Source organism: Saccostrea cucullata, unplaced genomic scaffold (genome assembly GCF_032062105.1).
Source record: "Saccostrea cucullata isolate Sc308-1 unplaced genomic scaffold, CSIRO_AGI_Scuc_v1 ctg133, whole genome shotgun sequence".
Classification (NCBI taxonomy): Eukaryota; Metazoa; Mollusca; class Bivalvia; order Ostreida; family Ostreidae; genus Saccostrea; species Saccostrea cuccullata.
The window spans coordinates 614,748-627,119 of NW_026935574.1; the positions used below are offsets into that span (position 1 = coordinate 614,748).

The 12,372-nt window shown below is 34.7% G+C and overlaps 2 protein-coding genes across 4 annotated transcripts; one reads left to right on the forward strand and one right to left on the reverse strand.

The window, feature by feature from the left end:
• Positions 1 to 1,410: 1,410 nt before the first annotated feature.
• On the forward strand, positions 1,411 to 5,826 carry LOC134243331 (hydroxyacyl-coenzyme A dehydrogenase, mitochondrial-like). The gene is made up of 8 exons (XM_062725595.1): positions 1,411 to 1,622; positions 3,068 to 3,196; positions 3,313 to 3,470; positions 3,777 to 3,903; positions 4,687 to 4,776; positions 5,075 to 5,147; positions 5,281 to 5,397; positions 5,505 to 5,826. Exons 1-8 carry the CDS (start codon positions 1,506 to 1,508, stop codon positions 5,618 to 5,620), a joined length of 927 nt encoding a protein of 308 aa, XP_062581579.1. The 5' UTR covers positions 1,411 to 1,505; the 3' UTR covers positions 5,621 to 5,826.
• Positions 5,827 to 6,333: 507 nt separating this feature from the next.
• On the reverse strand, positions 6,334 to 11,702 carry LOC134243301 (UPF0489 protein C5orf22 homolog). Of its 3 annotated transcripts, none has more exons than XM_062725535.1 (4): positions 11,475 to 11,702; positions 8,834 to 8,895; positions 8,229 to 8,354; positions 6,334 to 7,585 (listed from the first exon to the last, which is right to left on the reverse strand). In XM_062725535.1, exons 1-4 carry the CDS (start codon positions 11,506 to 11,508, stop codon positions 6,434 to 6,436), a joined length of 1,374 nt encoding a protein of 457 aa, XP_062581519.1. In that variant the 5' UTR covers positions 11,509 to 11,702; the 3' UTR covers positions 6,334 to 6,433. The 3 variants fall into 3 exon arrangements, with proteins under 3 accessions (XP_062581519.1, XP_062581518.1, XP_062581520.1); XM_062725534.1 differs by lacking the exon at positions 11,475 to 11,702 and adding an exon at positions 9,351 to 9,830; XM_062725536.1 differs by lacking the exon at positions 11,475 to 11,702 and having other exon boundaries at positions 8,229 to 8,307; positions 8,834 to 8,898.
• Positions 11,703 to 12,372: the final 670 nt, after the last annotated feature.

A 12,372-nucleotide genomic window follows, 5' to 3' on the forward strand; every position in this document is an offset into this window, starting at 1 on the left:
ATCAAGGCAGCATTTGACATCGATCGCGATACAAATTACATCAATTCCACACAGAAAAAAATAACATACACATAAAGTAATAACACACATAATCGCATCACTATATCCCATCATGCGTTGCGAGGGGGTAATACTGTTGTCTATTTCTAAAATATAAGTCTAATTCCTTTTGTTTCATGAAAATTTTTTCAAAGTGCGTTAAATGTTGACATGGTGTAAAATTATGATGTACAGTCTTAACGCACTTTGAAAATTTTTTTCAAAGTGCGTTGATTTGGTCCCAAATTCAACGCACTTTGAAAAAAATTTTTCAAAGTGCGTTAACCTGGTCCCAAAAATTAACGCACTTTGAAAAATTTTTTCAAAGTGCGTAATTTTTCAAAGTGCGTTGTAACACAGCCCCCCCCCCTTCCCATATTTTCCTGAACAAAATTATATTTTAAGATATGTGGCAACTTAGCTTTTTGTAAATTTAATTTCTAAATAAAATATTTAGATAAACAATCTTTTTAAGTATACATTTGAATTTATGTGCTTTGTTTAAATCGAATGATTGTAGTGTTTTGTGTTGGACATTCGGTGTGTAGTTTTTCAACGTGTAGACAATTTATTCCTAAATTCCTATTATTATTTATTTATCCTGTACTTATATAAAGAATATTTTTCAATGGATGACATAACACACTCAAACAGTGACTTTGATACACAGCACTGTATGTTTAATTGTGAGAGTCAGAAATTGAAAAAAAATCTATACCAAAAGGGACAATGCGCAGTTCCCACGCCAATATCGTGGGAGGCCTACTTTTAAAATTGCTCACATTGCCTCTAGTTTATTATTTATTTTATTTATTTATTATTAGAGCTAAATTTCTAAAATTAAGTTTTGGTGTCAAAAAATAATTCTTGATATCAAGAATATCATTTTTTTTTAAATTTTAATTTCTTGATATCAAAAATTTTGAACTGATTTTTTTTGGGGGGGGGGTATAAAATATGAATATATATTTGGTATCAGAAAATCGTAGTTTTGAACAAAGAAATTTTTGATATCCGAAAATCAATTTCTTGACATCATGCAAAAAAATATTCTCTGATATCAGAAAATCGTTTTATGAATATGATGTAAAAAATATCGCCGAATTTTTTTTATGTCAGAAAATTATTTTCTGATACTCAGAAAATGAAAAATAAATAAATAAAACAGTGTCTCGTATGAGGCGTCATTGCAATATTTCTGGTGAAACCTCATTGACATTAACTAATTATGTAATTTTGTGAAGGCGATGTGCGCTAATTTATTACTCGATACGATTTTTGTTTGCGAAGCGAGAACGGAGCGAGTTACTTTTATTTATTTAATCCAAGTTGCATTGATGCTTCACGTCTGATGTACGAAATACTTCAGATAAAACGTTGTTGAGATCTTGTTATTAAGGACACTGTCGACGACTTTCTTTCTAGAAGGCAAAGAACCCCAGAGTGCCAAAATAAAATTGTTTATCATGGCAAATCTTTGCAAAACGTTTGTTCGGTCCTTTGCAACAAGTGCACAAAGAGCAAATGTCTTTAACCATGTTACTGTCGTTGGAGGAGGACTAATGGGGGCAGGTATTGCACAGGTGAGTGGCAGCAATGTTCAGTTGAACTCTGAACTCTGGACATAAACTTGTTTTGAAGAGCATTCATATACTATTTTTTATAAACTAGAATAATTTGTAATTATAGCGAGCGCAGCGAGCGTCGCGAAGCGACGCTCGCGAAGCGAGCTCAATAGACTAACGTGTATGAACAGAGGAAATTCGGATTGAAATCTGTACATACGTCAGCGAAATTTCTCTGTGAAACCTTCCCAGAATTCCCGCACTACCCAATGACCTTTGCGCGAATAAATCAAAAATAGTAAAAAAATTAAAGGAACATTGTTTCTTACCGAAATCTTAACGAAATGATTTTGCCTTACCTTATTCAAAAAATACCCCCATGACACAACACCGGCCTTCACCTTGCCCTTCGGAAAAGATACAAATGACGTCACCGGAAACTTACGAATTCTGACGAAGTTATGTCGGTTGCTTCCGTGAAACTCGGCTTAAACAAAGCAACTTACATGAAAAGAACAATTTATTAATGCAATCTCTTTTCCATAAAACTAAAGTTTGCGATCTAAGTCAACAGAACTTTTTAGCTCATTCTGACGTCAGACTTTCGTCACTTCTACGGTTCGGGTATTTCCGATTTTGTCGGAAACTTCCGAGAATTTTCGAATCTCGATCCCGATGCTTGGGAAATGATTTCTTTTTGTTGTTTTGTTTTATTCTTTTTGCTTTTTTCCCTGAATGATAGACAGTGCATGTGTAGGTTTATGATAGTAAATAAACTGCGCTCGCCCCAACGGTTACACCGTAAAACATATTAGCGACAATATCTTTTCTTATTGTAGGGGACGTTCACTGGTCATATTGTCAATGTCATTGTTTTTTAATAGAATATTTAGCTGTTTAGAACATATTTTTTGGAGTATACCCATGCGTGATGCCAAGGCAATGTAAAACAATAAACTTTCACACATCTAGGCTTATAGCATTGCTATTTTTTTTTTGTAGCAAGACAATTGTTCAAATGCACTTTATGCAGTTGTTAATAACGGGGGAAGTTGAAAGAGGTCTAAGGATTTTTTTTGATTAAGCTTTTCTTCGCAATAAATACTGTATACAGGGTTATTTTTGCCCCGTCTTATTTTCGCCCTTTTACACTTGCTAACAATTTTGCCCCGTTTTAATTCGCCCAGTCACAATTCTGTTTAAGAATTAATGCTGTGAACTTTGAATTCGCCCCGTTTTAAATTCGCCCACTTGAGACAAGGGCGAAAGGGGCGAAAATAAAACGGAGGCGAAAATTTCCCTGTATACAGTATACATTTTTTTTCTATGGATGCATTTCCTATCCATCATTTTTTCTTATTTCAGGGAGCAACAGTTCTCACTTTCGAATTATACTCATGATTATGCATTGGTGAAATATTGAACCCTGGTTACATATGTTATCCTGTCATTTACTGATTTAGGTTGCTGCATCTACAGCACACACAGTGGCCTTGGTGGATCAGGACCACACCATTCTGGGGAAATCTATGACAAGCATTCAGAAGAGCCTGTATAGAGTTGCCAATAAGAAGTTTGCCGACAAACCAGCAGTAGGATGATCTTTCTTGTATTTATAAAAACAAACTGTAAAGTAGTGAATCTGATTGAAAGAAATGAAAATATAATTGTCTATAAATGTTATGATATTTATTTGTTGCTGTTTTAGGCAGGAGAACAATTTGTGAGGGATACCATTGCCAGGATAACCCCGACTACCAGCCCCATTACCTGTGTCGCTCACACAGATCTGGTGATAGAGGCCATCGTGGAGAACCTGGAAATCAAGAAGAACCTGTTCAGAGAAATCGAGGCAGTAGCTCCACAGTAAGAGTTATTCTAGTAATCATAATGCTGTTTTTGCTCTCAGAGTTGTGTATTTGGTTGGTCAAGATCATATCCAAATGACAACTGTGTAAACTTTGACTAATAGGAAAGACAGGTTTCATTCATTTGGAAGAATTGAACAGTTTTCTTTTAATTAAATATCATTAATTAAGAAATGGTAAAATTGTGTAACAAATCTTGTTCAAGAATTTTAAATCAAACTTTTCATTTAATAAGTACAACATACAATGTAAATGCAGTATAATGTAGTACAGATTTATCTGAGAGAATACCCTCACATTTCAGACACACTATATTTACAAGTAATACATCCTCTCTTCCAATTGGTGAAATTGCTATAGCATCAAAACGCAAGGACAGATTTGCAGGACTGCATTTCTTTAACCCTGTCCCAATGATGAAACTACTAGAGGTAAACACAACTTGTACACCTATAATTAATCTAGTGATAGTACAATTAAAATATAGAAAAGTATGCATTAACATAATCTATACAGGGCTCGACATTAACTTTTTTTCCTACTTGTCCATTCGGACAAGTGACCAAGACATTTACTTGTCCGAATCTCAACTTCACTTGTCCAAAAATTTTCAATAAAGTTCAATAGTTTCAACTTGAAAATTAAAATTAAGTCCATTTTATTTACACATGTCATGCGCTTGATTGATTCTTGATGTATGTTGATAAATACCGGTACAACAGACACATAAAACGAAATTTAATTTAGGCTTTCTGTCCTGACAATAACGTAAATGTCCACAAGTGAACCTGTCAACATCAAACAATATTCACACTTCGGTTCGTATCTTCCATGACTTTTCATTTTAGTATGCAATTAGTGAACTTCGATCCCGATCGAATGTGAACACAATATTAATATAGCGATACATATCGGGATCGAAGTTAGGATTTTATGTACAGCTTCCGTCGAGACTACCGATTTAGCTTTCAACAGTCGTTCTTTTTATTATTTAGAGACCCCATTAAATTAAAATGCACTTGTCCAATCGGACAAGTGCCCAGCAATATTCACTTGTCCGAATTTATTTTTCATTGGTACCGGACAAGCGGACAAGTGTTAATGTCGAGCCCTGCTATACATGGTTTAAGAAGTCAGTTGATATAAAATTTCATATCAGTAGCTTACAGAACATTCCATACAAGGATTAAGTCTCTTCTTTATACTGACTATAGGTGGTCAGGATCCCAGCCACAAGTGATGCTACATTTGATAAGTTGCTTGCATTTGGAAAAGATATGGGGAAGACTACAGTCTCTTGCAAGGTATGGGCAGACATATAAAGTATGGGCAGAAATATAAAGTATAAGCTGACTTATAAAATATGGGCAAATTTATAAAACATTTGGAAGACTTAAAATGTGTCAAGAAGTATGGACAGACCTATAAAGTATGGGTAAAACTATAAATTATGGGCAAACTTATACAGTATGAGAAGACATAAAGTGTGGACAAAGTATGAGCAGATGGTTTATCCATATACATGTATCCATTAACATATTAATATGATGGAGTTTTACTGATTTTTTTCACTTCTTGACTACCTTTAAACTTTGTATTTAGGACACTCCAGGATTTATTGTAAATAGACTATTGGTGCCTTATATGCTGGAAGCAGTCAGAATGGTAGAAAGAGGTACAGGGATTCTTACACAATATAAATAATTACATGTATGATGTCAGCTCAAAACTTTATTGTTAAAATGTCTCAATAACAGTCTCATTGAAAATGTGTATGTACATCACAAGTGGTTTTCTTTGATGTTTAGGAGATGCTTCCATGAAAGACATCGATACAGCAATGAAGCTTGGGGCAGGATATCCCATGGGGCCATTTGAACTGTCCGATTATGTTGGACTCGATACAATGAAATTCATATTGGATGGTAAACATTTACTGTTCCTTGTCATTACAATCCTATTGTTTTAAAAGTTATAAATTGAAACATTTTAAGTTTATGCATTTTACCAATTTGTGTAAACTTTATTTTAGGTTGGCATAAGGCTTTCCCTGACAACCCCCTCTTCAAGCCTAGTCCTTTATTGGATAAATATGTAGCACAAGGAAAACTTGGAAACAAGACGGGCGAAGGCTTCTACAAACACTGAAGCTGGGACTGTGATGCTGACGACCTCATACAAACAGTGATACCGAGTGACACTGGGGGTTAGAACGTGCCATACATACATAGTGCTCATCAATACATGTGTGGGGTGTTAAAACTTAATTCATTGCTGTTTGTCTCTAAGACTAAAAGGTGATATGTCATCAAATGTTTTTTTTTATCCTTAAAATTAAAAGATAAAACATTTCAGCAGTTTTTTTTTTTTGATTATCAGATTACAAGATTGATATTGCTAGCTCAAAAATTCATTCAAACAATAAAATCAGGAGCAGTGCAAACACTTACCTCAAATATGAGAGGTGGGATCAGGTGATACAGAGGAGTGATCAGTGTTAACAATGTTGAAAAGTTTAAAACTAAGAAAAGTACTTTGCATAGATCTGTTAATGATATCAGTATTAATGATTTGTTGAAGAGCAGTAGCTCTCCTTGAGAAATTTCGGACAAAATTTCATTTCACAAATTCTCATGCTATGTTGAATTCAAAACCAGGTTTGGATTTTAATTGTGGTAAAGTTTTTTTTTTTTTTTTTTAATTTTCTATGAAGAGCGAATTTTTATGTTACTTGCCAATCTATGTATAATCGTTAAATGGAAGACTACAGTCTTTATATAAATAGTATAATACATTTGGAGAATTCCATAATCGACGATCTTATAGTCAATGTAATCAAACAACAATGAATGAACCTTGTTTCATGACTTTATTGGATGAAATGCAATGGATCTTAAGGATGACTAAGAATTCAAATGATAAATCTCTAGAAATTATTGGATGGAACACATAGAACTGGATTTATGATATGCCTCTCGATTCCAACCACCCCTCTTTGCCACCCAACAGTTCGACATCGTAGTTCAATTGTACGGAAAATGACGATGACAGGCTTTTAATGATATTGTTTTCTATATGACTCTGCAGTTCTCTGGGAACATAGCCGTCACGTGATGACCGACAAAGAGTTATTACAGACGGCAAAAGACTGGGCTTTAATGCTGTAAAAATGTCTTGAAGGCCCTCGGTGCGCTGTTTTATTTCTAATAACGTAGTTCTATGTTCGATGACCATGGACCTATTCGGTGTGTTTGCACCCGTACACAAATGGAATTCTGATGATCTCGTCATGTCTAATCCTCGTGATTTTATTGTTGTAAAACAAAACCCGACATGTTTAATGGCTAAAATCTGCGCCTTCATCATACCCAGGAGGAGGTGAACAAGATTTTTTAGATGTTCCTCTTTATTCCATTTTCTGTCAAAAGTCTTTCCGCACAGCAAATGTTCCTTCCTGTTATTGAGTATATGTAGATATTTATCACGAATTGATGCTTCTTTATTCTGACAAGCACTGCCTCCTTGTTTTTCTTTTCCAAAACAAGCAGATATGACGTCATCTAACAGCTCTGTGAAAACCCCGTCTGCTTCTTGTTCTTCCTTGGCGTTATTCGGACACAGTGTGCCACTGACAATGTCATTAACGGAGTCAATTTCTTTCTCCGTTAGACCAGCGTCTAACAGAGGCCGTGAAGCATATGTACAGGCAAAAAAGTCCTCGTCGATATCAAGGATGACCCCATTCTCTTTATAAGTATTTGCTTCCCGCCTAAAAATATCAGCCGCCAAATCCTCTCTCACTTCTTCGTATGAAAACGTTATCTCAGTTTTACACGTCTTGGGATCTATTTCAACCCCGTCATCAATGTCGTCATCATCTTCCAAAGATGTCGGTAGACGTCGACAGTCAACCTTATCACTTTTACGGTTGACATTTAAACTTTGGTAACAGACACAGAGGGTCTTACGCTTCATTTTAGGGATTGAGGTATCCACCATTAACCGTCCCACCTTCGCAGAATACAATTCACGTGGTCCGTGTTCGTGGTTCTCCTGATCCCACCTCGGCCACACCCACACCACCTTACTGTACATTCCAGACAGGACCGCCGACTGAAACAGAGAAACACTGACACAATTTAAAAAGATACCCTTTACAAAACTCTTATTTTGCAGCACAAGGAATTGCATGCTATCATCACCGCAAGGAACGGCCCTGCTCCTTGACACTCGGTTTATACTTCATATTTCAAAAAATGGTAAAAGATGCGTGGAGGCACGCCGCAGTGCCATCTAAATGTCATATACAGGTAGTGTCCGTTCAAATTTTGATATTCCAATTCTTATGCAAAATTTGTACACGGCATTTAATTATCATGTTCAAATTTTGCATAAGCTAGAAACATAGGTAAACGAGAAAAATGGACGGAATTGATATACATGTATATATCGGTGCATAAGCCTATTTTGTTAAAACCGAGTTGAAGGCAAAGTAAAGAAAAGTAAGGTCAAGCTTAAGATCATACAATTTGAAAACAGCTGAAGAGTTCATACCAATATGTATCAGTACATTGTATAAGTGTTTAGTTAAAATAGCTTAAAATCTTGCTTTGAAACAGCTGAACACAATTTTTTGACTGAAGAGTGAGGTCAATGCTAAAGGAATGGTCAAGATAAAATCCGGACGGACGAAATGACGGGCATGATAAACACTATTTGTCCCGCCCGGGCATAAAAGGAAATTTATCGCGCTCACCAGGATGAACATGTCGTTTTCTTGCATGTAGTAATCTAGTTCTTTTCTGTTCTTTGGCCATCTGAGGTAGGGGAGTTTCCTGAAATACTGGGGTAGTCCCATATCACTGTGTCCATCAATGTGGATCTAGTCACACAAGGAAAACAAATAAATAAAATTAATTAGAAAATAAAACTTAGTCTTGTGATGGCTTCGTGAACAGATTTGCTGATTATTTTATATATTGAGGATCAAATGACTGGACCATATGCTGGGTAGATTCATTTCAGATCGAACCTCTGCTAATTTACAATGAATCTAAAATTTATATTTAATTTCACCGCACCTGTTTATAAAATAGATTGTATTCCGTAAAGGGAAATGTGTCTCGGAGATAAACTAGAATTTTTATTTTGCCAATAAAACCGTTAATTCAACATATTTTTAATAATGTTTTTAAATAATTATTTATTTTTTTTCAGATAAAATTATTTTTAAATTTGGAATATTACTTCGAAATATTGTGCAGTGTATAGCAAATTTGGAGGCTAGATTTCAGCCATGTAAAAATAAAGAAAAGTTCATTGAAAGAATTGGGAAAAAATTCATTCCTTATTTTTACTTACCAGAGTTAAGCCTTTCCTTTCCGTTAAATTTCCACCACTGCTTCCAAACCAATACGGAATTACTTAAAAACGAAATGTTTACATATGAAACTTATCCGGAAAATCTGACGTTTTCCAGACTATATACATGTGTATATTTTCAAGAATTTGGTATTTTACGGGCCGTTTTCCTGGCAATGTAAAAACATCAAAATCTTGAAAAAAGTCTTGGAAAACGTAAGATATTTCGAACTAATATGAAACGTTTGACAAAAATTGATAAGTACGTCAAAAATAGAAAACCCAATAGCGATCATGTGAAAAGCTGACCGGAGAAAAATTAAAAGAATCACAAGAATTTGATAGTTACTGTAAACTTAATTTAAAATTCTTAATTAATTAACACAATCTTGGTGGTGCTTTATTTTGACTGCTGGAGAGTTATGTAATACATTTTGATATATTTTGTTTTTAGTGATGTGCTTATATGATCCCGAGGTCAGACTAAAATGACAGGTAAGTAAACTTTTATACACACCTTCGTGATGTTCTTCTACGACGAAAATGTCGATGATCGACAATGTGGATTTTTCTTTAATAAGATTTCCAGATAATTTTTCTCTGTTATCTTGAGAATTTTTGGCATAAAATGTTAATAAAATCATCACAGCTAATATACAAAAAATGCACAGGTATGAAACGAATCTGAATTTAAATCCAAAACAAACTCGTCTCGACATAGCTATGACGTCCAATACTCGTCGCGGACTGTAGAAATATTGTTAAAAATCTGGTCATTCTTTCCCTCAGCAATAAGTCGCGTGTACTTAAGAACTAGAAATTGGTTTAAAAATGCGCAAAGAGGAGTGTTTACTAATATTAATTTACGCAACAGTGAATCTTATCGGTAATTTAGATATTCAAATGAGATATTTTGTTGTAACAAATGTCATCACTATCAACATGATCAATGTTTTTATCAGATATATTAGGAAAAGAATTCAGGCACGTAGCAACAGGGGGGGGGGAGGGGGGCACTTTTTCCCAAAATTAACTTTTACAAGTGAAAATTTACATTGAAAAATTAATTCTGGTCCCCCCTTTTGCAACAGTAAATTGAATTATGGGGTGATATAGTATTGTACTCCAAAAATTTGGTATTGAAAGAATAGAAAAGATTGACCCCTCTCCCCCAAATAGGATTTTTTTTTCCCCGATTTTCTTTTATTTTCTTGCTTGTCAACTTTTTCAGGTGAAATTTTTTTCTAGCTGCCCCCTCCCTTCCCCTTTCAAAAACGATGCTACGTCACTGGAATTATAAGATTTTAAAAAAATGTATCATAAATGTATCATGGCCGTAGAAATAGAGTGTGCACCCCCCCCCCCCCCCCCCCCCATAATTTTGCTAAAATATAGAATACTGTAGAAAACACTTATGATGAAATTTTGCGTGTAATTTTTTTTTGTTACTACAGTGTATGCCTATAGCCTCCCACTAAAAATACAAACGCTTATGACCTTTTTTTGAAATTTTGATGTCAAGGATTTTTTGTTACTACAATTTAAATGTGTAGAGAGCTGAAATTGTGCCTCCAACTGAAAATTTAAATGATAGTGAAAGAGCCCCGCCCCCTCCCCCCGAGTGAAACTGCTTCCTACGGTCCCCATACTAAATTTAAACGATGGTGAGAGAGTAACTACCCCCCTCCCCCGCGAGTGAAATTATTTCCTACGGACCCCAAATTCATTTTAAAAATATAGTGAGAGGGTAACTACTGAAAAATACCTTAGAGGCGGATCCAAACTTCCAGATCTGTTTGGAAACATTGAGATCGGGAAGGCCAGTGTATGGGTGTAGGACCACTCGAAATTGCAAGCCAAGAATGTAGAGTACATGTACATTGTTTATAAACAAGCAGAATAAAGATCTTTCAATTATATGATAAATGTTTACATTTAGAAATATCGTAAAGCTGGATGACATTTTGAAAACTTAACAATTGTATTAATTTAAAGAATGATATATAAAACAGCAAAATTTAATACGAAAAGTATAATACGTCAAAGCAATTTATTAAAAAAACAAAACCTAGGTCGTTGAGTTTACCTTACTATATATAATATTTAAATTAAAAAAATCTTTACAATTTAACGAGATTTTAAAAAGTTTTTATAGCAGTCTTGACATTCCTTTTGATTTAACCCTCTTACATGTATTTGTATATGTATCAAGTTAACATTGACAATATTGAGTTGATTTTTTTTCCTGAAAGATTTCAAGAAAAAGATTTGAAATACTACTGAAAATTAAATAACTTACACAACTACATGTATAATATTGAACAATTATACATTTAATTAAGATTTATACTTTAATCTTCCATATGTAACGAGAAGATTTGCACGCGTTGTTAAAACAACAATTACCTAAAATTGCAGCCTAAGAAATGAAATATGTGTAAATTGCTTATTCCGATTAAGATATCTGTTAAAAATTAATTAAAGGATAAATGCAAGCCCAAATAATTGTTCTTCAGCCACCCCCACGCTGAGGCCCCATTGGTCAGCTCCACAGTAAAATTAATTCTGAATACGTATAAAATACCCCGCCACTTTCTTCTACCAGTATTCGCAAAAATGAACTCCTCGGAAATGTACCAACCTCTCTTTGTCGACACAAGTCTGCAGTATAACATCGACTATGACCTGTTTCCTGGTATTGAGAACAACGAACCCATGCTGGTCCTCCACAACAGTGACAGCTGTGACTGTAACGGTCTGGGATCGACTGCAGCCCCTCTCCTAGACGAGACAGATCTGGTCTCCCTTATTGACTCTCTGGAGGAAATCTCTAATCACTTCGACTCTTTTCAACAGACTTCCAATCTATCATCTTCCTTTGAGGATTCTGTCGATATCAGTTTGGACAATTTTTGCTCTAGAGACAATATCTGTGATACCTCTTCGCCGGAGAACAATATTGTATCTTTCATTGAAGAAGTTATTGCCTCCTCCTGTGTAGAAACAGAAGAAGAAACTGACAGAAAAACCAGAACCAGAAAGAGAAAGTTGTCTTCTACCGAGAACTCTGACTGTAAGCGATCAAAGATAGACTGGTTGTGTTCGATTGACTTTCTAGAGGAAGGCTTTGACTTTAGATGGTGAATAACTGTGATAATTTCATGACAATAAAAGTGCTATTATATTTTTTATTATGTCTTCTAAGTTTATGTTCATTTAATATTTATAGGACAGTGCTATTAAAAATGACAAAAAGTCCCCTCTTTGTTTTACTTTGTCCCCTTAATCTACCTTAGTACACAAATGTGTTGATGGAAACACCAATAAAATAAAAATATATTTAGGCCTATCAGTTTGATTGAAATGGTTAACGTAAAATTGGTGAGGTGAATTTTGAAACTATTGTAATCTGTATTCTGCAGCGCTGATAATGAAGCAGTTAATAAATAAACGAATGATTTGTAGAACGACTTAATACCAAGATGGCTGCTTCCATGTCAAAACATGAGGACGAAAATAAATTTCTTATATGAGTATAT